Here is a 27,567-nt window from a genome sequence, read left to right as displayed (position 1 = left end):
GGTTAGCATTGCTGCCTCACAGCTCCAGGGACCTGGGTTCGATTCCCGGCTTGGGTCACTGTCTGTGTGGAGTTTGCACGTTCTCCCCGTGTTTGCGTGGGTTTCCTCCGGGTGCTCCGGTTTCCTCCCACAGTCCAAAGATGTGTGGGTTAGGTTTATTGGACATGTTAAATTAACCCTTAGTGTCCTGGGATGTGATAGGTTAGAGGGATTAGCAGAGTAACTAAGCGGGGATAGGGCCTGGGTGGGATTGTGGTCGGTGCAGACTCGATGGGCCGAATGGCCTCCTTCTGCACTGCAGGGATTTTATGATTCTATGATGTTCATCTATGCAGCTTGATAGATGTGGTTGTGCTCTGTCAATCTAATGTGAAGAGTAGTCCAAGGGGCAGCAGCATAATGGTGAAGTCACTGAACTAGTATCAGCCATTGCTTTATTGGTAGTAATCTGAGTCATGAGGTTCTGTGTTCAGGTTCCACTTCAGGGACTGAGCACAGAAATCAAAGCTGACACGCCAGTGTCATTTTGGGGGAACATTGCACTGTTCAAAAGGTACTGTCTTTCGGATGGAACATTAAACTGGGGACCCATCTGCCTGCGCGAGTGGATGTAAAAGCTTCCTGGACACACGGTAGCACAGTGGTTAGCACTGCTGCTTCACAGCTCCAGGGTCCCGGGTTCGATTCCCGGCTCGGGTCACTGTCTGTGTGGAGTTTGCACATTCTCCTCATGTCTGCGTGGGTTTCCTCCGGGTGCTCCGGTTTCCTCCCACAGTCCAAAGATGTGCGGGTTAGGTTGATTGGCCAGGTTAAAAAAAATTGCCCCTTAGAGTCCTGAGATGCGTAGGTTAGCGGGATTAGTGGGTAAATATGTGCGGGTAGGGCCTGGATGGGATTGTGGTCGGTGCAGACTCGATGGGCCGAATGGCCTCCTATGATTTCTATTGCAAAGAAGTGCAGGGGAATTGGCTAATATTTATCCGTTGATCAACAATGCAAAAAACAGATTAGAGTCATAAAGTCATAGAGGTTTACAGCATGGAAACAGGCCCTTCGGCCCAACTTGTCCATGCCGCCTTTTTTAAAAACCCCTAAGCTAATCCCAATTGCCTGCATTTGGCCTATATCCCTCTATACCCATCGTACCCATGTAACTATCTAAATGCTTTTTAAAAGACAAAATTGTACCTGCCTCTACTACTACCTCTGGCAGCTTGTTCCAGACACTCACTGCCCTCTGTGTGAAAAACTTGCCCCTCTGGACAGTTTTGTATCTCTCCCCTCTCACCTTAAGCCTATGCCCTCTAGTTTTAGACTCCCCTACCTTTGGGAAAAAATATTGACTATCTAGCTGATCTGTGCCCCTCATTATTTTATAGACCGTTATAAGATCACCCCTCAGCCTCCTATGCTCCAGAGAAAAAAGTCCCAGTCTATCCAGCCTCTCCTTATAACTCAAACCATCAAGTCTTGGTAGCATCCTAGTAAATCTTTTCTGTACTCTTTCTAGTTTAATAATATCCTTTCCATAATAGGGTGACCAGCATTGCACACAGTATTCCAAGTGTGGCCTTACCAATGTCTTGTACAACTTCAACAAGACATTCCAACTCCACTATTCAATGTTCTGACCGATGAAACCGAGCATGCTGAATGCCTTCTTCGTTATCTGCTCATTATCACATTGCTGTTTGTAGGAGTTCTTTTAAGTTTATTTATTAGTGTCACAAGCAGGCTTACATTAACACTGCAATGAAGTTACTGTGAAAATTCCCCAGTCGCTACACTCTGGCACCTGTTCGGATACGCTGAGGGAGAATTTAGCATGGCCAACGCACCTAACCAACACGTCTTTCAGACTGTAGGAGGAAACCCATGAAGACATGGGGAGACCATGCAGACTCCGCACAGACAGCCATCCAAGCTGGGAATCGAACCCGGGTCCCTGGCGCTATGAGGCAGCAGTGCTAACCACTGTGCCACCATGCAAGTTTGTTGTGTGCTTATTAGTTGTAAAATGCTTTGATAGATCCAGTAGTTGGGAAGAGTGCTATATAAATGCAAGTCTTCCTGTTTTGAAGCAGTAATCCAGAGGCCTGGATAATACTCTAGAAAAATGAGTTCAAATCCCACAACAGAAGCTGGGAAATTTACGTTGAATTAATTAATTAAATCTGGAATAAATTGTCCATTTCATTATTCATGAGCGTGAAAATACCCACTTGTTGTAAAATTACAACTGGTTCACAAATCTCCTTCAGGGGAGGAAATCTGCTGTCCTTACACATGACTCCAGACCTACAACAATGCGGTTGATGCTTAACTGGCTTATGAAATGACCTCGTAAGCCACTTAGTTTCAAGGGCATTTATTGAAGGGCATTAAATGCTGACTTTGCCAATGATGCTCACATGCCAAGAATGAATGCAAAAGCATTAAAGAAGGCAAAAACCAGGTGCTAACAGAATAGCTTCTTTCCTTGAAGATGCAATATTTATTGGAAAAAATATGTGAATGCCACCAAAAAAGGAAAGGGGTATTTCTGAAGTTCCATGCACTTGAGTGTGGCCTTAGTTTCTGTCCATGTCAATATGATGATGCATACAGTTCTGTGAGCCCCGATACATAATGACACTTCAGGCAACCATTAATAAGAAAACATGCAATGTCAGGGTTCAATCATGCTGTCACTTATTATGTGTTACAATTAATAGGTTCATAAGATTATTGCGTTTTAGTGCTGTATCTTTTGGTTTATAAGATTATTACAGTTTGGAACTGTAGCCTTAAATGAAGGGAGTCATGTGAGCTTTGCTGGACTCTGCCTGACAGGAAGCCTGGATGGTTTTAATTGTGAGAGTTAAGGGGCCCTGATTGTTTTATTAAAGAGGAAAGTGCAAGGTTTTGGAGACAATGATCTCCTAAAGTCCCAGAAGGATGTTGTAGGTATCAAGATATAAACTGTTGTGCATAAACTAAGCATTTACCTCTAAGATCAAAGGGAGTTGAGATCAAAGATAACTATTAACACTTCTACCTGGATAGAAAAATGATGTACTGCCATGAGGAAGAGGGTGGAAGAAACCATTTTGCGATTATCAGCCTTTCTGATAAACCCAGGAATATCACAGAAAGACAGGGGTTGCAGTAACATCTTGTACGGTCTTCAGCCCATTGAGAGGCAGTGAGCAACAGAGAGAAAAACAGCCAGGCCTGCACCTTAAGCAGAGAAAATGCAGACTCTTTGATCACCATGCAGAATGCAGGTGGGAGCTCATGCTCAGAATGAAGACTGAGTCTGTGGGAAGTTAAAGGAGACGGGAACATTTGCCTAGCTTGGGGCCAGAGGAACAAATCTACAGTTTAGCCCTCATGATGAGAGAGAGTTTGGGGATTAGAGGTTACATGGTGGAGGCAGTAAAAATGAAACAACCCATTAGAAGCTGGGGAGAACGTGTGAATTATTTGTAATAAGAACTTCAATTTTATGAAGTGTGTGATAAATAATAAGGAACTGTGAATTTTTATAGTTCAAACTTTAAAGCATAAGCTGCAAACGAAAGGAAAGAGTGTGTTAGTCGTTACTGTTTTAATCACTTGATACAGTAAAAGTTTTAAAACATGAAGCGGGTGATTCTCCCAGCCCACTGTGCTGATTTTGTAGCGCAGCGGCCAGGAGATTCAAGCGGAGGCCATTTTGGGGGCTTCCTGTTGGGCGCCACAACCTCTGTGAGTCTCCAGCAGCCAGATTTCTAATGCCGTCAGCTCTGCAGCAGAAATCGGCGGGGAGCTGCATAATTTATGTAAATCTTCCTCTTAATGCAGGACTTCTCTTGTTCCAATGAAAACAACCCAAGCTATCCAATTTCTCTACATAACTTAATCCCAGGCAGCATTTTGAAATCCCAGGCAGCATCCTCTCTTGAAAACAGGGCTGCAGAACAGGCATGAGCCTGTAAAAAAGAAGGATAGGAAGGGTAGGATTTGAGAACCGTGGATAACCAGGGAAATTGAGGGACTGGTCAAAAAGAAAAGAGAGGCGTACGTTAGGTCCAGGCAGCTAAAAACGGAGGGAGCTCTGGAGGAATACAAAGAAAGTAGGAAAGAACTCAAACGAGGAATTAGAAGGGCAAAAAGGGGTCACGAAATGTCCTTGGCAGACAGGATTAAGGAGAATCCCAAGGCATTTTATTTATACGTTAGGAACAAAAGGGTTGTCAGGGAAAAAATCAGACCTCTCGGGGACAAAAGTGGGGAATTATGCTTTGAGCCCAAAGAAGTAGGGGAGATCCTAAATGAATATTTTGCATCGGTATTCACAAAGGAGAGGTATGTGTTGACTGGGAGTGTCTCGGAGGGGAGTGTTGACCCGTTAGAGAAAATCTCCATTACAAGGGAGGAAGTGTTAGGTTTTTTAGAGAATATAAAGACTGACAAATCCCCAGGGCCTGATGGAATCTATCCAAGGCTGCTCAGGGAGACGAGAGATGAAATCGCTGGGCCACTGACACAAATCTTTGTCTCGTCACTGGACACAGGTGAGGTCCCAGAGGATTGGAGGATAGCTAATGTGGTCCCGTTATTTAAGAAGGGTAGGAAGGATAACCCGGGTAATTATAGGCCGGTGAGCTTGACGCCCGTGGTCGGGAAGTTGTTGGAGAGGATGCTTAGAGATAGGTGTATGCGCATTTAGAAAGGAATAAACTTATTAACGATAGTCAGCATGGTTTTGTGAGAGGGAGGTCATGCCTCACTAACCTGGTGGAGTTTTTTTGAAGAAGTGACTAGAATGGGCCGTGGATGTCGTCTATATGGACTTTAGTAAAGCGTTTGACAAAGTCCCTCATGGTAGGTTGGTGCAAAAGGTTGGATTTCATGGGATAAAGGGGGAGGTGGCTAGATGGGTGGAGAACTGGCTTGGTCACAGAAGACAGAGGGTGGTAGTGGAAGCGTCTTTTTCCGGCTGGAGGCCTGTGACTAGTGGTGTTCCGCAGGGCTCTGTATTGGGACCTCTGCTGTTTGTGATTTGGCAGAAGGTGTAACTGGGGTGATCAGTAAATTTGCAGACAACACGAAATTGGCTGGACTTGCAGATAGTGAGGAACATTGTCAGAGGCTACAGAAGGATATAGATAGGCTGGAAATTTGGGCAAAGAAATGGCAGATGGAGTTCAATCCAGATCAATGCGAAGTGATGCATTTTGGTAGAGCTAATGTAGGGGGGAGCTATACGATAAATGGCAGAACCATAAAGGGTGTAGATACGCAGAGGGACCTGGGTGTGCAAGTTCACAGATCCTTGAAGGTGACATCACAGGTGGAGAAGGTGGTGAAGAAGGCATATGGCATGCTTGCCTTTATAGGACGGGGCATAGAGTATAAAAGTTGGGGTCTGATGTTGCACATGTATAGAACGTTGGTTCGGCCGCATTTGGAATACTGCGTCCAGTTCTGGTCGCCACACTACCAGAAGGACGTGGAGGCTTTAGAGAGAGTGCAGAGGAGGTTTACCAGGATGTTGCCTGGTATGGAGGGGCTTAGTTATGAGGAGAGATTGGGTAAACTCTGGTTGTTCTCACTGGAAAAGCGGAGGATGAGGGGAGACCTAATAGAGGTGTATAAAATTATGAAAGGCATAGATAGGGTGAACGGTGGGAAGCTTTTTCCCAGGTCGGTGGTGACGTTCACGAGGGGTCATAGGTTCAAGGTGAGGGGGGGGGGCGTTTAACACGGATATCAGAAGGACATATTTTACACAGAGGGTGGTGGGGGCCTGGAATGCGCTGCCAGGCAAGGTGGTGGAGGCGGGCACACTGGGAACATTTAAGACTTATCTAGATAGCCACATGGACGGAGTGGGAATGGAGGGATACAAAAGAATGGTCTAGTTTGGATCAGGGAGCGGCACAGGCTTGGAGGGCCAAAGGGCTTGTCTTGTGCTGTATTGTTCTTTGTTCTTTGTAATGTATTTTAAATATCATTAGGCCCGGGACTGAAGTCTTCAGGCCTGCTGGAATCCCCCCTGCCCCTCACCAGGAGTGTTTCAGTCCAGCGGGGTTTAGAATAGTTTCCCACTTGTGGGGAGCTAGCGGGCCAACCCTGCTGGAGTGAAGCGGGGCCATCGAGGCCTCCCAGAGGGTCGGGGGTAAGGAGGAGTGTCCCCCTGGGCATTACCAGCTTGGCAGTGCCAACCTGGTCCGTGGTACTGCCCAAGGGGCAAAGTGTCAATGGTCGGGGCATCTTGGCACTGCCCACTGGGCATTGGGTAGTGCCAAGGGGCGGGGCCAAATGCAGGGTGGGTTCTAGTGGGCTTGGGGCCTCTGAGGGGACATCGATGGGGATGTGGGGGGGGTCCCGCTGCCACTCTGCACTCGGGCTGAGTGACAGTGGGAGGGAGGCCAGTGATTGGGACTGGGCATCAGGGTGGGAGGGAGGGACTGTGGTGGGGCGGTGGGATGGGGGGAGGATTGAAGGGGGATGGAGGGATGGGAGGGTTGAAGTTGGCCGGACATGTTCAGGGGGCCGGCAATCGGGGCTACTGCACATGCGCTGAAGGGCCAACAATGAGGAGTCGTGGGGCTGGCCAGCAATCAGGGGGCAGGCAGTGCGGGGCTACTGCACATCCGCCAATCTCAGCACTGACAGATCGGCGCATGCACAGTGGCCCGCTCAGCGCAATGTTGCCGGCGTCTCAAGTGGGAATAGGCCCCGCCCCCTGAATTTTCACGAGGTTCACGCTAGTGCGATCTGCAGTGCACAAAGTAGGAGATTCATTTTGAAAATCCCACTGAAATAAAACTGGGATTTATTCCAGCAAATTTGGCACTTGGATTTTTTTGGGAGAATCGCCGTGATGTGCTATCCTTTCAGCTGTTAACTGGAGGCTCAAATTTCTCTTTGGATGTTATCAATCCTTGCACAGATTGTAACATAAGTTTGAACATAATGCTGAAGTACGAGTAATCATTTCTTTTTACGGAGATTGTAGCCTAAGGTTAAACATAGTAATGAAGTACGAAAAAGTCATGTATTGTGGTCTGTGTCATTCATTGTTACCATGAGATCCTGTGTTCCATTTAGCGTTCAAGTCAGAAACATTATTTACATTTTTAAATTGTGTAAGCCCTTAACTACAGTTTTCAAACAGTATTAAAACATAGGCATTTCGTTGCACAAGTTAAAACATAATCTTGTAGGGGAAAGTATCATTCCAAAATTAACATTCTAGGTAAGTATACCATTGGCTTTATATCACTGATGATAAATCATTGTGCTCTATTGATTTCACTGTGACCTGAAATATATTTTACAATAAAGGGTTGCATGGCTATTAAGACTAATTCCACTTAAATTGGCTTTCAGGAATCGATATTTTGTGGAGCTTGACTTAACAGGGGAAATGTGCTTCATGTTGGATTTCTTAATTTTTAAGGTTCCAGCTCCTTCAATTGCAGTAAAAGCAAAGCGAGATATTGATCATACCTCTGAGAGTGAAAGTGAGAGCTGTAAAGAGAATCGCAAAAAAGAAACTAGGCGATCAAAGGCTGAAACCTCCAAACAACTGAAAAACAGACAGCTGAAAAACAAAAAATCTGAGAGGTATTTTTTTTTATTATTGATTCACTCCCAGGGTGTGGGCATCGTTGGCAAAACCACATTTATTGCCCCTCCCTTAATTCTCCTTGAGAGTTGTGAGCTGCCGCCTTGAATCTTAACAGTTCTGTGTTGTTGATACTCAAAAAGTGCTGTTACTTAGGGAGTTCCAGGATTTTCACCCGGTGACAATGAAGAAATGGCAGTATATTTCCAAGTCAAATTAATATGTGACTTGGAGGGGAACTTGGAAATCTCGGTTTTCCATGTACCCGCTGCCCTTGACTTTCTAGTTGATAGAGGTTGTGGATTTGGGAAGTCCGATTGAAGAAACCTTGAAACTTTGCCTCAGTGTTTCTTGCCATGCTGTGGCAATGATGGAGGGAGTGGATGTTTAATTGTGATTTATGAGATGCCAGTCAATTGAGTGGCATTGTTGTTGGAACTGCACTTCGCCGGGCAAGTGGAGAGTCTTTCATCACACACTGACTTGTGTCGTGTGGGTGGTGGAAAGGCTTTTGGGAGTCAGGAGGTGAGTGGCTCACCACAGAATACCTAACCTCTGACTTGCTCTTCGAGCTACAATGTTTATATAGTTGGTCCGGTTAAGTTTCTGGTCAATGGTGACATCCCCGCCTCCATATCTCCTCATTAACATTGATTATGCAATGTCAAGGGAAAGTGTTTAGACACCCTTCATGAAGATGATCATTGCCAGACACAAATGTGCGATTTATCAGCCCAATCTGGGATGTTCTTCAGGTCTTATTGCATGTGGATATGGACTGCATCATTATCCTCAAAGTTATGGACTTGAAGACTGTTAAGGAAACACCCTGATTTATCTCCTTATGATGGGTCGGGGGAGGAGTGAGGGGGACACAATGATGAAGCAGCTAAAGACGTTTGGGCCTCAGACATTGCCTAGGAAGTCACCCACCTGAAAGATGCAAATGAGCACATCTAGCGAAATACGACCACCAGCCCTGCTGTTCAGAGATTGGATCGTCATTTTTAAAGGGCGCTCTGACCTCCGCAGTTGGAGACAGGCTCCCCTCCCCACAACAAATGAATGGTGACCTCCCCTACCCCCACTACTGAAATAACAAGTTATTTCCTCCCACTCCATACGCATCATGCGGGCATGAGGGTGACCCAACCCCTCATTCAGACCCTCCCCCGCTCCCCCAGACTCCATTTAGACCATGTGCTTTGGCTATGCCAATGGTGCTTTTGCTCCTGGCTTGGTGCCTTGGGACCGAAGGGGATTCAAAGAGGTAAGTCCAGTTGCTGTTTGCCTTTCTGCCGCTGCCAGGCTGCAGAGGAAGGGTCCTTCAAGGATCCTGGGAGTTGGGTGGGCTTGGGCAAGGGGTTGATCTCGCCACTCTCCCCTGAGATGGGAGTCTCGTGGCCAGACTGCCCCTTCAAATCCTGGCAGACTTGAAGATCACCCTGGCATGGAGATTTCAGGCAGCTCTGTGATCAACATATTCATCCTGCCTGTCGGCTGTGAAAATGTTGAAGTGGCATTGTGAGTTTAATCTCCATTCCCCCGGTCAACTGGCAGGCTTTTCAATCACTGCAGCATTCCATTCTGCAGCAGGGAGTTCCCTTTCTCTGTGTCAGAAGCTGCAGGTGTGAACAGACCCCCTTGATGTCTTCTGACAGAGAGGAGATGTCAATTTCACTGTGGGAGGATTCCCTTCTCCACAGCTGTTCACTCAGCCCCCATTGCATGCACACAGCTTTTATTTGAGGCCTCTGAGCCTTCCTAGCAAGCTTAAACCTTTGGAACCCTCTCTGTTGCATTGAAAACTTTTGATTTCTGTCAATTTCGAAGTGTAGTGCTTTGAAAAAGCCCTCCATTGACAACTTAATGGATTTCTGCTTGGCCTCCAGTCAGCTGTGTTTATTAACATTTCCCTTTATGCTTGAATGCATCTCAAGTACCTCCATTGTTTCTAACTGCAACATTTGCATCAACTCTAAACTGATTGATGGCTGTCTGAAACCAAAAGAGAAAATGCTGGAAAATCTCAGCAGGTCTAGCAGCATCTGTAAAGAGAGAAAAGAGCTGACGTTTCAAGTCCAGAAGACCCTTTATCAAAGCTAAAAGGCATAGAAAATGGGAGATATTTATACTGCAAGGGATGAGAATATAGGAGGCATGGTTAGTAAGTTTGCAGATGACACCAAGATTGGTGGCGTAGTGGATAGTGAAGAAAGTTATCTCCGATTGCAACGGGATCTTGATCAATTGGGCCAGTGGGCTGACGAATGACGGATGGAGTTTAATTTAGATAAATGCAAGGTGATGCATTTTGGTAGATTGAATCAGGCAGGACTTACTCAGTTAATGGTAGGACATTGGAGAGAGTTACAGAACAAAGAGATCTAGGGGTACATGTCCGTAGCTCCTTGAAAGTGGAGTCACAGGTGGACAGAGTGGTGAAGAAGGCATTCAGCATGCTTAGTTTCATTGGTTAGAACATTGAATGCAGGAGTTGGGACGTCTTGTTGAAGTTGTACAAGACATTGGTAAGGCCACACGTGGAGTACTGTGTACAGTTCTGGTCACCCTATTATAGAAAGGATATTATTAAACTAGAAAGAGTGCAGAAAAGATTTACTAGGATGCTACCGGGACTTGATGGATTGAGTTATAAGGAGAGGCTGGGTAGACTGGGACTTTTTTCTCTGGAGCGTAGAAGGCTGAGGGTTGATCTTATAGAGGTCTATAAAAAACTGAGGGGCATAGATCAGCGCGATAGTCACTATCTTTTCCCAAAGGTAGGGGAGTCTAAAACTAGAGGGCATAGGTTTAAGGTGAGAGGGGAGAGATACAAAAGTGTCCAGAGGGGCAATTTTTTCACACACAAGGTGGTGAGTGTCTGGAACAAGCTGCCAGAGGTAGTAGTAGAGTCGGGTACAATTTTGTCCTTTAAAAAGCATTTAGACAGTTACATGGGTATGATGGGTATAGAAGGATATGGGCCAAACGTGGGCAATTGGGACTAACTTAATTGTTTTTTTAAAAAAAAGGGCGGCATGGACAAGTTGGGCCGAAGGGCCTGTTTCCATGCTGTAAACCTCTATGACACTGTGAGGGGGAGGGAATGAAAGATGAGTCATAGCCATAGAAACCAGGGTTGATGGCTGTGGTTTCTTCAAAAGGAATAAGTGATTTGAAAGTATGAAGACATAACTTTGTTTCCACAAGGATTGTGTGGTGGTCATTCCTACCACCACTACCATGGATAGCTGCATCGTGATAGGTGGATTGGCAAATTCAGGTCAAATAGATTTTTCCTTTATGTTGGTTCTCTCATTACATGCTGCAGACCTAGTCTGGCAGCTGAGAGCTTCAGGATTCATGCAACTTGGTCAGCAGTGGTGCTTCTGAGTCAGTCTTGATGATGGATATTGAAGTCCTTCATCCAGAGAATTTTGAAATATCTTTCCAGCCCTAACTTTCTGTAATGAGTTAAATGGACAATAAAAGTGAAAATCCACCATGTTCCTAAAAATAACAGGGAGGCTGAGAGCAAAAAGTGCAAAGGAATTAAGTAAATAGTGGAGCAATGAAAATTGATCAAGTTCTGTGAATTCATAATTGTGATGCTACTGTGCCTTTAAGAAAGGTCTTTTAAGCATGTTCTCTGGAGTTATAAGCAGCTCTTTTTTTATTGTTGCCAACCTGTCTGATTAAATGTCTCTTTATTGCTGTTTAAATGAGTTTTTGTTTATTTTAATCTGGACCTAATGCACTCTCTGGGAGTTTACGACCCTTTTTGAATTGTTGTGGGAAGATTGATTGACAGGTCATGTGGGACAGATTTTGATTTGATTTATTATTGTCACATGTATTGGTATACAGTGAAAAGTATTGTTTCTTGCGCGCTATACAGACAAAGCATACCGTTCATAGAGATGAAAAGGAGAAAATGCAGAATGTAGTGCTCCAGTCATAGCTAGGGTGTAGAGACAGATTAACTTAATACGGGATAGGCCCATTCAAAAGACTGATGGCAGCAGGGAAGAAGCTGTTCTTGAGTCGGTTGGTACGTGACCTCAGACTTTTGTATCTTTTTCCCAATGGAAGAAAATAGAAGAGAGTTTGTCCAAGGTGCTTGGGGTCCTTGATTATGCTGGCTGCTTTTCCAAGATAGTGGGAATTGTAGACAGAGTCAATGGATGGGAGGCTGGTTTGAGTGATGGACTGGGCTTCGTTCACGACCCTGTGTAGTTTCTTGCGGTCTTGGATAGAGCAGGAGCCATACCAAGCTGTGAAACAACCAGAAAGGATGCTTTCTATGGTGCATCTGTAAAGGTTGGTGAGAGTCGTAGCTGACATGCCAAATTTCCTTAGCCTCCTGAGAAAGTAGAGCCATTTGATTGTTATCTTTCAGTTTGGCTGCTGGTTAGTTAGGAGCTGTGTGGAATCCAGGCTGACAAGTGTTTGTGTCTATCTCCCTGGCTTTCTTGCCTCTCTGGAGTGAAGATTTTGCTGTCAGTGGATTGCTGGCTAAAAGTTAGTAGCCATCAGTGGCTCTATCCTTGAGAGGTGCTGGGAATTCCCAGAACGGAAAAGTCAGAGTTTCATTGTCGAACCAGCGGACTAATTCGCAGCAGGTGTTGCAATGCGAGAAAATCCAGCATCATGTGAGCATTCTTTTTTCTGTGCTAAACCTTGGACAGGTGCATGTTTATAAGGAGGCTAGTTAGGTTGGAACAATGCGTTTAGTTGCTAGGGTTCATACAATATCACCGTTTCTTTTTCTTGTTTGTAATTGGTAATAGTTATTGCTAATTTTCTTTCTACATGTTAACTGTATTCTTAATTAAACTTTCTTTGATAAAAACTCCCTAGTGGGTCATTTGAATCATATCTGGAGTGAAACATCTTATACTTATCCGCGCCAAATTCAAAGTGCAAAACTTATGGTCTAGGCTGCCTTCATAAAATATCTTGGAGTTTCTGACCTGGATTATAACACAATTCATTATGTATCTCTTAATCATAGAATCCCTACAGTGCAGAAGGAGGCCATTCGGCCCATCGAGTCTGCACTGATCACAATCCCACCCAGGTCCTATTTCCGTAACCCCTCATTTTTACCCGCTAATCACCCTGACACTAGGATTAATTTAGCATGGACAATCAACCAACCACATCTTTGGATTGTGGGAGGAAACTGGAGCACCCAGAAGAAGCCCACGCAGTCACGAGGAGAACGTGCAAACTCCATACGGACAGTGACCCAAGTCGGGAATTGAACCCGGGTCTCTGGCACTGTGAGGCAGTAGTGCTAACCACTGTGCCACCTTGCCACCCAAATCCCCTGAATTTGCTGGCTAATTTGACCAATGAATAGCTGTATGTATCATTAACATGTTATTTTTTAAATAAGATTTGGCCCATTGTTATTCTTAAAGTTTAAAGATGCAGATATATGTGAAAATTTGGACAAATTATCTGGTAATCAGTTTTGAAAATTACTGCTCCTTCACTTGGACAAGGACAGTCCTCAATAATGGCCAACAGACAAATTTAACATTATCTGCTGCTAAAAATATATCCATGAGTTTCCCTCCATATTTGATTATTGCATTGCTCTTCTGGCAAGCCTCAAATCTTCCAAACTTTATAAAGTTGAACTTGTCCAAAGCGCTGCTGCTGGTTACTTAATCTGCACCAAATCTCATTCACTCATCACCATTGTGCTGTTTAACCTACATTTGTTCCTTTTTTATTGCTTCATGGGATGTGGATGTCATTTTTAAGGCCAACATTGCCCTTGCAGTGAATGGCTTGTTCAGCCATTTAGAGGGCAGTTAAGAGTCAACCACATTACTCTGGGTCTGGAGTCACATGTAGGCCAGACTGGGTAAAGATGACAGATTTCTAAAGGCATTAGTGAACCAGATGGATTTTTGTGTCAATCGATGATAAATTCATGGCCACCGTTACTGAGACTGGCCGTTTTGGACCCTAGATTTATTGATTGAATTTAAATTCCACCAGCTGCCATTGTGGGATTTGAACCCATGTGCCCAAAGCATTCGCCTGGGCCTTTGGATTACTGGTCCATTGACATTACTACTATGCACCTATCTCTCCCAAACTCTACCAACATCTCAGTTTTAAAATTCTTATTTGTTTGTTCAAACCCCTCCATCTTGTTTCCTTTATTCGTTCATGGAATGTGAGCATCACTGGAAAGACCAGCATTTATTGCACATCCTTAATTGCCCTTGAACTAAGTGGCATACTAGGCCAATTCACAGGGCAGTTAAGAGTCAACCACAATGACCCTGCTATTCCTATCTATTTCTGTGACTTTAGACCTTCGGGACCCCACAAATCCTGCAACTCTGGACTCTTGGTCATCCCCCACACCTTTCACCCCAATGTTGGTGGCTGTACCTTCAGTCATTTAGGCCCTAAGGTCGACAAATCCTTTCCTTTAATCTCTCTACTTGTCTCTTCATTTAGGATTTACTTTAAACCTATTTGACCAAGCTTTTATTCACCTGTCCTAATATCTCCTCCTTTAGCTCAATATCAATTTTTTTCTTTGATTACATCACTGTTCAACACCTTTAGATGTCTTACTATATTAAGGATACTATATAAATTTAAGTTATTTGCTCTGAGCCAAAAAAAAAGAAACAACATGATCTGTTCACACAGTTTTGATGTGCCACACTGCCTTGGCATGTTGTGTCTTTTTGCATTTTCATAAAGTTCTAAAGATAATCCATCTTCATGAAAAAACATTTGATTTTTTTGTTTCCTCTTTCTCTCTTTTTCAGCTGTCTTCATCGATTCCCAACAGCATATGATGAAGCAGATAGCGCTGTAGGCAGATAATCATTGGGTCGTCTATTGCCAATGTTTCATAGATGATTCAGAGATTAAAGATAGACAGTATCCAATAATACTCTGTCTTACAACTATAATCATAAGCTATCTTACAGTGGCTTTAATCGATTTTGTAATCGAATGTTAAAAATTCAATTTGCTTTGTTTGGAATTTACTTTTGAATGACAATATTTTAAAACAGTTTTCTAAAATAACTTTTGCTGTAGTTTTTAAAAAATCATTCATGGGATGTGGACACAACTGGCTAAGCCAGCATGTATTATCCTTGAGAAAGTGGTGGTGAGGTGCCTTCTTGAACCACTGCAGTACATGTGTTGTAGGAAGTGCTATTAGGAAAAGAGTTCCAGGAATTTGACTTAGTGACAGCGAAGGAACAGCAACATGGTTCCAAGTCAGTGTGGTGTGTGGCTTGAAGGGGAACTTGCAGGTGGTGATGTTCCTATGCATCTTCTGCTCTTGTCCTTGTAAGTGGTGGAGGTCACAGGTTTGGAAGATGCTGTCAAAGAAGTCTTGGTGAGTTACCACATTGCATGTTGTAGATCGTACAAACTGCTACCACTGCATTGGTGGTGGAGGAAGTGGATTTTAAAGTGGTGGATGGGGTGCCAGTTAAGCAGGCTGCTTTATCCTGGATGCTGTTGAGCTTCTTAAATGTTGTTGGACCTCCACTCATCCAGGCAAGTGGTAAGTATTCCATCACACTTCTGACTTGAGCCTTGTAGATGATGGACAGGGTTTGAGGAGTCAGGAAGTGAGTTACTCTGTGCAAAATTCTTAACCTTTGACCTGCTTTTGTAGCCACAACATTTATGTGGCTAGTCCAGTTCAGTTTCTGATCAGTCGTAGACCCCGTGCCCCCTAGGATGTTGATAGTTGGGGATTCAGTGATAGTAATGCCATTGAATGTCAAGGGAAGATGGTTAAATTCACTCTTGTGGAAATGGTTATTGCCTGGCACTTCTGGCGCAAATGTTACCTGTCGCTTGTCAGGCTCAGTCTGAATATTGTCCAGGTCTTGGTGTGTGTGGACGTGGATTGCTTCAATACCAGCGGAGTCATAAATGGTGCTGAACGTTATGCAATTATCAGCAAACATCCCCACTTCTGACCTTATGATGGAGGGAAGATCATTGAGGAGGCAGCTGAAGTGGTTGGGTCTAGGAACTACCATGAGGAACTCCTGCAGTTTGTGTTCTGGGACTGAGATAATTAACCTTCAAAAAGCACAACCACCTTCCTTTGTGTGGCATGAGTCCAGCCAGTATTGAGTTTTAAATATGCTGCTGACTGCGAAACATACATGTGTTGTCTCTATCTGACCCCATTTTCTTCCCCACGAAAATGGCATGTCTCCGGCTCAAAGGCGGAACATCCATATTCAGGGCTCCAATGCTATTTTGGATAATGCACAGCACCGATCCCACTGCCCAAAAATTCAGGAATAAAGGGTTTGAAGCAACTGTATGACGAGTCAAAATGTAACTACCAAAGAAGATTGAGCAGGCTGGGCTTCTCTGAGAACAAGAGAACCCAACAGTTATTCAAAATTATAAATAAATTATGAATACCAATAGAGTGGATATGAGAAAACTTCCCACTTGTAACAATAAAATAAGAGCAACTAAATATAAGATAGCATATGGAATAAAGAATTTAGATATGTTATTTTATATATAGTGAGTAGAGAGAATGTAGAATTTGTTGGCATGCCGACTGATTGAAACAGGTAGCTTTGACTTATTTAAAGGGAGATAAAATGCATACATCAGAGAGAATGGAATAGAGGGATGTGGGCGAGGGAGAGGTAAAGTTAATTTGAATGGAAAGAAGCCAATGTGGAGTATAAACACTGGCATGAAATGTATTGTTTCTGTGCTATCTGTTCTATGAAATTCAATGTTATTTAATGAGTGGTGAAGACCTGGAAAAGGAAGGCAGAATGTAAATGTCACAATGAAACCAATGGCACTGAACAGAATTGATGCTCACTGGTAGAATAGTACTTGATCAAGAGATCTGAGTACTGTATTTGGTTTTTATTAATACGGTTGCTGAAATTCTAGCGGTGGATTAAAACTGAGCTCGAGTTATCTTTGTATTGTTGCAGGTAAAAGCTGAAGATGTTTTGTGTTGTAAATTAAACTGCAACAATGCTTTTTAAAAAATGGAATTACATATTGATTTATGCTTTGCTGAGACTGTAAATCCTATTTATTAATCAGAAGTCGACTCATTAAGATTGCAGTCAGTAGATTGGCTAATGCAACCCAGTGCTGTTTTTGAAGAAAGTTTGTATCAGATGATATTTATTTCCATTTCCAGATTTCTGACGTTTCAGCAAATCTATTCACTCTATTTTGTATGAAACCCATCAGAAATACTTCGAGGCTAAATCTGAACTGCTGAACAAACTCTTTCATCTTTAGTCTTTGCAGTTAAGATCTGTTCATTACCTTGTGTGCTGAATGCTAATTATATGTTATTAAAATGCAAAGTGTTGAACTTATTAAAATACTTATCTTGACTAGATATGAACTAGGCAGAAAATAATTTTCTTCTGATGTGGATTTATTATATTTTGATTCATTTTCATTTTGAAGCTGATAATGGTTCTATTTTATACAAGTCAGAAGCACTTTTTCTGAATTAAAGCAAACATTTGATAGATGCATCCCAAGGATTAAAAATTCATACATCTAAACAAAGTAATCACTATTGAACTATGCCAAATTAAGCTTTTAATTTTTAAAAAATTCATGCATGGGATGTGGGCATCACTCGCTAGGCCACTGTTTATTGCCCATTTCTAATTGCCCTTGAGAAGGTGGTGGTGAGCTATCTTTGGCTATCTTTGTAGTCCACGTTGTGTAGATACACCCACAATAGTATTAGGGTGAGAATTCCAGGATTTTGACCCAGTGACAAGTGAAGGGACATCGATATACTTCCAAGTCGTGATGGTGTGTGGCTTGGAGGAGAACATCCAGGTGGTGCTGTTTCCATGTGTTTGCTGCCTTGTCCTCCTAGATGGTAGAGGTTGCGGGTTTTGGATGGTGCTGTTGAAGGAGCCTTGGTGAGTTGCTGCAGTGCACCATTTAGATGGTGCACACTGCTGCTACTGTGCGTCAGTGGTGAAGGGAGTGCATATTTGTGGATGGGGTGGTAATAAACTGCTGCTTTGTTGTAGATGGTGTCGAGCTTCTTGTGTGTTCTTGTAGTTGTACTCATCCAGACAACACATCTCGTAGTTGAGATATCCGGCATGTTTTCTACCTTCCTTTTGTAAGAGTAGACATTGATGCACCAGTTGTATGCTAAGGTGATGTATACACAGCTCTGCCTGCAGCTGCGTTAGGCAAAGAGTATTTTCTGTGCAAATTTTATTTGCTTCATATTTCTCCTGTTATGGATGGGTGTGGAAGGAGAGTTAATTGAGATACTCATTGGTATACTAATAATGCTGGGGGAATTTTATATTTTACACAGCTGACACAAAGACTCATGAAAACCTAGGTTTCAGAAAAACAAAGTAGCAAGCAAAGAATCAGTAGAAAAATTAAGAATTGAAGCAATATCCCTTGGTCTTTTAAATCATCTATCACTGCACCCTGTTCTCAATAACATTGGATGCCTGTTTTTGAAATGGATGTGCTTTAAACTTGATGACCTGAATGTTCGAAGGCTAAGAAATGGTTTGCAGGACAAACATGCCCTTTGATACATATGTGACCATAATATGGTAAAATTCTTTGTCAAGGTCGATAATGATGTAGTTGATTCTGAGACCAGGGTCCTGAATCTCAGTAAAGGTAACTATGATGGTATGAGGCATGAATTGGCCATGATGGACTGGGAAACTGAAAGGAAAGACAGTGGACAGGCAATGGCAGGCATTTAAAGAGTGTATAGATGAACTCCAGAAGTTGTTTATTCCCCGTTTGGCGTAAGAGTGGTAAGGGAATTGTGACAAAACCATGGCTTACAAGGGAAATTAGAGAGAGTATCAGATTCAAGGAAGAAGCATACAAATTGGCAAGAAAAAGCAATAGGCCTAAAGATTGGGAGCAGTTTAAAATTCAACAAAGGAGGACTGAGGGATTGATTAAGAAGGGAAAAATCGAGTGTGAAAGTAAGCTAGCGGGGAACATAAAAACTGATTGTAAAAGTTTTTATAGATATGTAAAGAGAAAAAGATTGAGAAAAATAAATGTAGGCCCCTTACAGTCAGAGACAGGAGAATTCATAATGAGGAATAAAGAAATGGCTGAGGAATTAAATTTGTATTTTATTCATGTCTTCCTTTGCGAACACGCAAGCAATGTACCAGTAGTGCTGAGAGAAAAATGTTTTAGTGAGAAGCTGAAGGAAATCAGCATTAGTAGAGAAGTGGTTTTGGGGAAATTGATGAGATTGAAGGTGGATAAATCTCCAGGTCCTGATAATCTTCATCCAAAGTACTTAAAGAAGTGGCCCTGGAAACAGTAGATCCATTGAAGGTTATTTTCCAAAATTCTTTGGACGCTGGAATAGTTCCTACAGATTTGAGGGCAGCTAATGTAAACCCGCTATTCAAAAAGGGAGGTAGAGAGAAAACAGGGAATATAGGCCAGTGAGCCTAACTTCGGTACTGGGGAAGTTGCTAGAGTCTATTACCAAGGATTTCATAACTCGGCATTTGGAAGGCAGTGGTATAATCAGACAAAATCAGCATGGATTTACAAAAGGGAAATAATGATTGACGAATCTATTGGAATTTTTGAGGATGTAACTGGTAGAGTTGACCGAGGAGAACCAGTGGATGTGGTTTATTTAGACTTTCAGAAGGCTTCCGACAAGATCTCACATAACAGACTACTATGTAAAGTTAAAGCACATGGGATTGCAGGTAATGTCTTGAGATGGATAGAAAGCTGGTTAGCAGATAGGAAGCAAAGAGTTGGCATAAATGGGTCTTTTTCTGATTGGCAGTCAGTGACTAGTGGGGTTCCGCAGGGATCTGTGCTAGGACCCCAACTGTTTACATTATATATTAATGATTTGGAAGAGGAAACTGAATTTATTATCTCCAAATTTGCAGGTGATACAAAGTTAGATGGAAGGGTGAGCTGTGAGGAGGATGCAAAGATGTTTGTGTGATTGGGACAGGCTGTGTGTGTGGGCATCTGCGTGGCAGTTGCAGTATAATATGGATAAGTGTGAGGTTATCCACTTTGGTAGCAATAATAGGATAACAGATTATTACTTAAATGGGTGTAAATTGAGAGAGGTGGACACTCAACGAGACCTTGGAGTCCTCATGCATCAGTCGCTGAAAGTAAGTGCACAGGTACAGCAGGCAGTAAAGAAGGCAACTGATACGTTGGCCTTCATAACGAGAGGATTTGAGTATAAGGATAGGGATGTTTTTCTGAGTTGTATAGAGCATTGATGAGGTCACATCTGGAGCATTATGTGCAGTTTTGGTGTCTTTATCTGAGGAAGGATGTTCTTGCTCTACAGGGAGTACAGTGAAGGTTTACCAGGCTGATTCCTGGGATGGCAGGCCTGTCATATGAGGAGAGCCTAAATCGGTTAGGATTATATTCACTGGAGTTTAGAAGAGTGAGAGGGGATCTCATAGAAACTTATAAAATTCCAACAGGGTTAGACAGGGTAGATTCAGAAAGAATGTTCCCAATGGTGAGGGAGTCCAGAACTGGTCGCCTCATTACAGGAAGGATGTGGAAAAGATTGAAAGGGTGCAGAGGAGATTTACAAGGATGTTGCCTGGATTGAGTGGCATGCCTTATGAGGATAGGCTGAGGGTGCTCGGTCTTTTCTCCTTGGAGAGACGTAGGATGAGAGGAGACCTAATAGAGGTATATAAGATGTTGAGAGGCATAGATCGGTTGGACTCTCAGAGGCTTTTTCCCAGGGTGGAAATGGCTGCTACGAGAGGACACAGGTTTAAGGTGCTGGGGGGTAGGTACAGGGGAAATGTTAGGGGGAAGTTTTTCACACAGAGGGTGGTGGGCGAGTGGAATTGGCTGCCGTCAGTGGTGGTGGAGGCAAACTCAGTGGGGTCTTTTAAGAGACTCCTGGATGAGTACATGGGACTTAATAGGATGGAGGGTTATAGGTAGGCCTAGAAGGTAGGGATGTGTTCGGCACAACTTGTGGGGCCGAAGGGCCTGTTTTGTGCTGTAGTTTTTCTATGTTTCTAACTAGGGGTCATAGTTTGAGGATAAGGAATAAACCTTTTTGAACTGAGGTGAGGAGAAATTTCTTCACCCAGAGGATGGTGAATGTGTGGAATTCACTACCACAGAATGTAGTTGAGGTCAAAACATTGTGTAATTTCAAGAAGAAATTAGATATAGCTCTTGGGGCTAAAGGGATCAAGGGAAATGGGATGGAAGGGGATTCAGGATATTGAATTCGATGATCAGCCATGATCAAAATGAATGGCGGAGCAGGCTCGAAATGCTGAATGCCTCCTCCTCCTCCTAATTTCTATGTTTCTATATGTAATAAACTGCCTGTCTGTGTGGAAAGAGAATTGGTCCCACTCCCTGAAAATGCAATTACAATGCAAAATGGGCTGAGATCCAGCAGACAAAACTCCTTGTTTTCTGCTACCAGTTGCTTGGTTCACAGCACAAAACTAAGAGAACGGTAGCAGAAACTCAGGCGAGAATCTTCCAAACTATGTTACTAGTTATCTAGTTTCCTCCCACATTGTTGTGTTATATTTAATAGGTCATTTCTTCCCCCATTACCTCTGGTGTTACCAAGGATTCTGTTGCTTTGTTTCAGTGACTACCTCCACTTGTCACCCAAACCTATTAATAGCTAATCACTCTACGTTTTTCTCGCAGTACATTGGATGAACTATCCTTTCATAGAACATAGAAAACCTTTCTTGTTTTGATTCCTTAAAGATGCTGTATAAGCAACTCCTGTTTACTTTATCCTTTGTTTTTTATCTGTTAACTTGACTTATGTGTCTATGGATTGTTAAGTGAATCTTCCAAATTTGTTCCTTCGTAATCATTGTGCCAACTATTTATTTTCTCCACAACAGCATAAAGACCAAACTTCTCCAAGATTTGATTGCACTGTTGCTCCCATAACTGTTGAGGCTCCTCTGAAGTATAAAGTTTATTTATTAGTGCCAGAAGTAAGCTTACATTAACACTGCAATGAGATTTCTGTGAAAACCCTCCAGTCTCCAGCACCTATTTGGGTACACTGAGGGAGAATTTAGTATTAACCTCCCTTCAGGAGCTTTGAGCTGAAAAAAAACCCAGCATCTCATCAGACTTCGATTTTGTGGGAATTTTCATTTGGCAATCTTGTTTCCTACAATCAAAAAGCTGTTCTTTTTGAAGACTAATTTGTGGAGAGTTGCATGATCTAGAATTTTAAATTACACTATTTTCAGTAATCTTCATTTTGGAATAAACAGGGTGTTTTCCACAACATCAAACTCGCTTCAAAAGCAAACCAGTCTGGAAGACACTGAAAGGCAAATATGAAAGGTCTGTGGAGCAGTTCATAATGGATCAATCACCTGTTATAATAATGGGTTTCATGTATAAATAGTAAGTCTTTCCACTCACTCCAGTTGTTCAATGCATTTGTCAAACAGAATCCTTCACAATTCACAATGCAGGTTGGCTTTTTTCCTCTGCAGTGCACACTTATGTCATTGATAATTCCAAAAATTATCCAGTAGCTTGGAAAACCATTTGTATGTCTTGGATGTCCTGCTTTTAGCCAAATGATTATTTTGCAGTTGAGTAATTATCAAAACTTGAAGTTAAAATTCATAATTTAGATATATGTATACTCTAGTTTGAAGCTCAACAGAGCAAATGGAAGTAAATCACATTTCTGTCTGAACACTTTGTATGCAATTCAGTCATGAAATTCATATGAAAGTGGTTTGAAGGTTTTTATGGTGAGAGCTGTAACATTAAGGAAGACAAATTTATGGTTACACCATGTAAAGTTTGCTCCGGGAAGAGCAGTTGTTACTTTAAAAGAATCCCTTGGAAGAACTGATGGGCTTGACATTTCAGGCAGCATACCTACCGACCATCTGGAGGAATGATTGGAACAGTGAGAGGTAGTCCTGTGTAGTGGAGAATGGGAATGTGGATGAGATCTTCCTGCTGATTAGTCAGGCTGTTGTGTTTGCAATAGGTCAGTACATGCTAACATTTTTGCTCTGACTGGTTTACTGTGTAGAATAGATGGTTATGTGTTTCTTGAGTAAGGGCAGCCACTGATGAGAAAGCTCTTATCTTGGGGGCGGTGTGGTGTTGGTAGATCACCATAGCCCCGACATGTCTTGTGTGCTGGTGTATGATGGGCAAGAAGTTTAGAATTGGACTATTGGATGTGGTGGTTTTTAAGTTGGGAGTATGTTTGACAATAGCAGACGTACTTCATTCACTACTGTGTTTGAAATAGATTTCATGTAGGTTTCCTGTCCTGCAATGCCATATTCAAAACTTGCATCCTTATTTACATATCACACCATAGCCTTGCTTAACACTACCTCAGCAGCCTCCTCTAGCTATTTGCTCAATTATATTAACCTTTCTCCATTGGTCTCCTATGCATTGTTATCTTCCTTGAACATCCTGTTCTGCCGTCACATGTCTCAGCCTTCCCTTTGGAACTTCATCACTCTTGCCTTAAACTTGCTCTTCCTGCTTTCTAAAGCTTCCTTAAAAACATAACCTCTTGACCATGCATCTTTCCTAATGCTTCTCTTATCCTTGCCAACAGTTCTTCTGTTTTTTTTATTCATTCATAGGGAGTGCAGGTCACTGTCAAGTGAACATTTGTTGCTGATTCCTAATGGCCCCTGAACTGAGTAGCATACTACGCCATTTCAGAGGGCAGTTAATAGGCAACCACAGTTTACTTTGGTCCGGAGTCGCATGTAGACCAGAGCAGGTAAAGATGGCAGTCTTCCCCAATGGGCATTAGTAAACCAGATGGCTTTTACAACAAATGGTGATAACTACAAAGAACAACAAAGAGAACAAAGAAAATTACAGCACAGGAACAGGCCCTCTGGCCCTCCAAACCTGCACCAACCATGCTGCCCGACTGAACAAAAACCCCCTACCCTTCCAGAGACCATATCCCTCTATCCCCATCCTATTCATGTATTTGTCCAGATGCCCCTTAAATCTCACTATCATATCTGCTTCCACTATCTCCCCCGGCAGTGAGTTCCAGGCACCCACCACCCTCGTACATCTCCTTTAAACCTTTCCCCTCACACCTTAAACCTATGCCCCCTAGTAATTGACTCTTCCACTATGGGAAAAAGCTTCTGACTATCTACTCTGTCCATGCCCCTCATAATCTTGTAGACTTCTATCAGGTCGCCCCTCAACCTCCGTCGTTCCGGTGAGAACAAACCAAGTTTCTCCAACCTCTCCTCATAGCTAATTCCCTCCATACCAGGCATCATCCTGGTAAATCTTTTCTGTACCCTCTCCAAAGCCTCCACATCTTTCTGGTAGTGTGGCGACCAGAATTGAACACTATATTCCAAGTGAGGTCTAACTAAGGTTCTATAAAGCTGCAACATGACTTGCCAATTTTTAAACTCAATGCCCTGGACGATTTTGTTTGTAATATATATAAACTATCATGGTTATCATTCCTGAGACTAGCTTTATATTCCAGATGTATGAACTGAATTCAAGTTCCACCAGTTGCTATCGTGGGATTTGAACCCATGTCCCCAGAAATTTAGCCTGGGTCTCTGGATTACTAGTCCAGTGGCATTATCACCAAACCACCATCTGTGTCCAATACCATTATATGAATGCAAATTGTTGTTGCTGTTGTTTAAATAATTAAGCTATATCTTGCATTTAAAGCTTATTATTCTTTTTCCAGTTGCAGTTTTTATTGAGGGCTTCTTTCACCACCAGAGAATGAAATTTTCCAATCCCTGAAATGCTGTTGTATGTTTAACTACAAATTTAGGTTTCTTTTCCTCGTAGCCCTTAATGAAAAACATTTGATGGATCTCTCAATGGGGATCCCACTACTAATAAACAGAGCAATTTAATTTTGCAGCATTGACTTCCATTTTGGATATTTAACATGCTTCTTTTCTGTTTGGAGTAGCTCAGATAACTTAGATTATACCTTCTACCTATTAGGAGTGAGTTGCTGATAACACATACTCAATCTTACAGCTAATGAATAGACCACACTCTTTAAACATTGATGAGTTTTTTAAAAATTAGAATGAATTGTTGGGTGTTCATTTTCATACATATTAAGTTGTATTCTGTATCTTCAATTTATTTCGAATGAAAGTGTTAGATTAGTAATAAGGAGAAACTGATAAACCAAGCGGCATAAATATAAAATCACCAGAATGAACTTGACTAGAGGGAATAGGATAAATGTTCAGAGATTGTAAAAAGAAAAATTTAAAAGAGTATTGGGGAAAAGCAAGTGAATAGGACTAAATGCACAGTTCTTTTAGCGAACCATTGCAGGTATGACGTGCTGAATGTCTACCTTTATTGCAAAATGTTATGAAATTGTAACACAAATGATTGATTTTGTCTCAGGGACAAACAGCCTTGCATGCGAAAACTAAAATCCTCAAACAACCAACCCAGAGGTGAAGAATTCTCTAGCAGTTCACCTGTAGAACCTGCTGAGCTTCAAGTGGTGGGACGTACCCCCAGGAATATGTCAATAATACAAAAAGCTCAACACAAATCACAAGACAGCCAAAAAACAAGTGTGACTGAGGAGTCTACATACCGGGTAATAACAATGTTCTTTTTTTTAATTGATTCATGAATAACTAGCAATGTACATTGTTCAAGAGGACTTGATTTTGGGCAAGCTGTCACGGAAAAAGGTTTTTGTTGATTACACAGCAGCGCTGAGTACTACTAAAATCCCCAGGCTTAAGCTCTTATTGGCCTGCAGGTTAGGATGAAGCACCAATTTAATTCTGTTGCTTTGTATTGAAATGGCTGGCGGAGGAGATCTTATGTGTTCAAATAATTTCTTTAATATGCCACAGGAGTATCTCAAGATTCCAAATAGAGGTCTCAAATAATGAGACTGAAGGGCATAAAAAGATGCCATTGAAACAAAAGTATATCTAATTAGATGCAAAATAACAGTTAGTTTTTTTTCTCCCAAATTATCTAGATATGGAAGTACCTTGTTACTTACAACCATAAGCTCCAGTCTATATAGGTATGAATGTGCAGATTGTTGACTGTCAATTGTAGATGTGCACAACGGCACTCGCTTTGCATATCTACTTCTCTGTAATTTGATGGGTCATTTTCAAAAGTGGTTCAAAATAATAGTTATATTGTATGCTGCTTTATAAAATACACAAAAAGTGCTTTTAGAAGGATTGAAACTATTCAGGTAAAACTGGAGAATGTAATATTTCTTGCTCATGCTATATCCTGTGGAACAAATGTATGTAATCTAATTACATTCCTGTAATTTTAACATCATGTAACTTGGTTTGATTCCTTAATAAGACTTTCATCTCTAACTCGGAAAGTTGCAGATTCAAGCCACACTCGCGGAACACGCAATCGAAGTTGCATTGTATTATTACTACATTGTTAATATTAGTGTTCTTAGGGTGGTGTATTATATCAAAGCCTCTTCTGTTTGCCCAAATGGTGTTCATTGACTGAGGTGCTTTCGGAAATCCTCAGGTAATATAATGTGCAATGAACGTTCAAATTTATTCTTTCTTCAGCTGACAGACAGACTTCCAATTATCATTTTCTGTACAAATCTAGCAGCCGTGATTCCTTTTTTCTAGGTACTTATTCAAGATTTGGACCAAGAACGAGAGATGAGGTGGAAGGCAGAGCAAACTGTGAAAGAGTTGATGGATCATATGAAAGAATTACAAAATCAGGCTGACGAGAAAAGGAATTTTCATGACATGGCTGTACATACCACAGACAGGTACGTGACAACTCTTGTTTTCAGAAATTTACAGTGCTAGTATAATACAGTTTATGAGTTAAATGCATCCAAAAGCACCTTGTAAACACTGAAAAGTGGCAATGTGACTTAAGAGACATAGAAACCCTATAGTGCACAAGGAGGCCATTTGGCCCATCGGGTCTGCACCAACAATAATCCCACCCAGGCCCTATCCCCGTAATCCCACATATTTATCCCACTAATCCCTCTAACCTATGCATCCCAGGACACTAAGGGGCAATTTAGCATGGCCTTTGCACCTAACCAGCACGTCTTTGGACTGTTGGAGGAAACCAGAGTACCCGGAGGAAACCCACGCAGACACAGGGAGAACATGCAAACACCACACAGACAGTGACCCAAGCCGAGAATCGAACCCAGGTCCCTGGAGCTGTGAGGCAGCAGTGCTAACCACTGTGCCACCCATATAAATTCTACAGCCCATATAAATTCTATTCTACAGTCGTATCCAACTGTAGAATAAACTAAAGCCTAAAGTGATGAGATCACCTTCAAGACATAGTATCTCATACATACCACTTGGGTTCTACACAAAGTGTAAAGCTCTAGCCATGTTTAAAAAGTTCTCAGAATGTCTCTTGGACTTTATGGGGAAAAAATATTGTTTTTATTCCTACAATAGTTATACAATAGTTTTTAAAAATTACTCAAGATAATAAAGACAATATTATGCTTTATTTATGGAATACTAAGGCTTAGTTTTATTTATAAATTCCAGGTATTGCATTTGTGTTTTAAATTTGAAAAAAATGTATCTTGACACAAATGTTAAGATAATAAACAGTTACTGCGAAATAAAACCAGCAGTTTATTTTAATAAATGAGGCTCTGTTGTGACCTCGAGGCTGCAACATAGGTAACCCCCAGCACTTCAAACGTAAATGCTAAGCATAATCTGCAACACCAACTTGCATTTATATCATGCCTTTTATGTGCTAAAATGCCCCAAGGCACTTCACCGGACGTCAGCAAATAAATGTTCATACCCAGCGACATAAGTAGATGTTAGTACAGGTGAGCAAAAAGTTAGTCAAAAAGTTGAGTTTAAAGCAGCATCTTA

General features: G+C 42.1%; 1 protein-coding gene across 1 annotated transcript in view; it reads left to right on the top strand.

The window, feature by feature from the left end:
* Positions 1-27,567, top strand: part of lrrcc1 (leucine rich repeat and coiled-coil centrosomal protein 1) — a 160,825-nt gene that overhangs the window by 50,853 nt on the left and 82,405 nt on the right. The window contains exons 8-10 of the mRNA XM_078217047.1: positions 7,433-7,599; positions 25,079-25,280; positions 26,317-26,465. Coding sequence (XP_078073173.1) covers positions 7,433-7,599; positions 25,079-25,280; positions 26,317-26,465 — 518 coding nt within the window. The remainder of the gene's footprint in view (positions 1-7,432; positions 7,600-25,078; positions 25,281-26,316; positions 26,466-27,567) is intronic.

This window comes from Mustelus asterias, chromosome 7, assembly GCF_964213995.1.
Source record: "Mustelus asterias chromosome 7, sMusAst1.hap1.1, whole genome shotgun sequence".
NCBI lineage: Eukaryota > Metazoa > Chordata > Chondrichthyes > Carcharhiniformes > Triakidae > Mustelus > Mustelus asterias.
The sequence above is the reverse complement of the archived record's forward strand: the minus strand, read 5'-3'. Positions and strand labels throughout refer to the sequence as shown.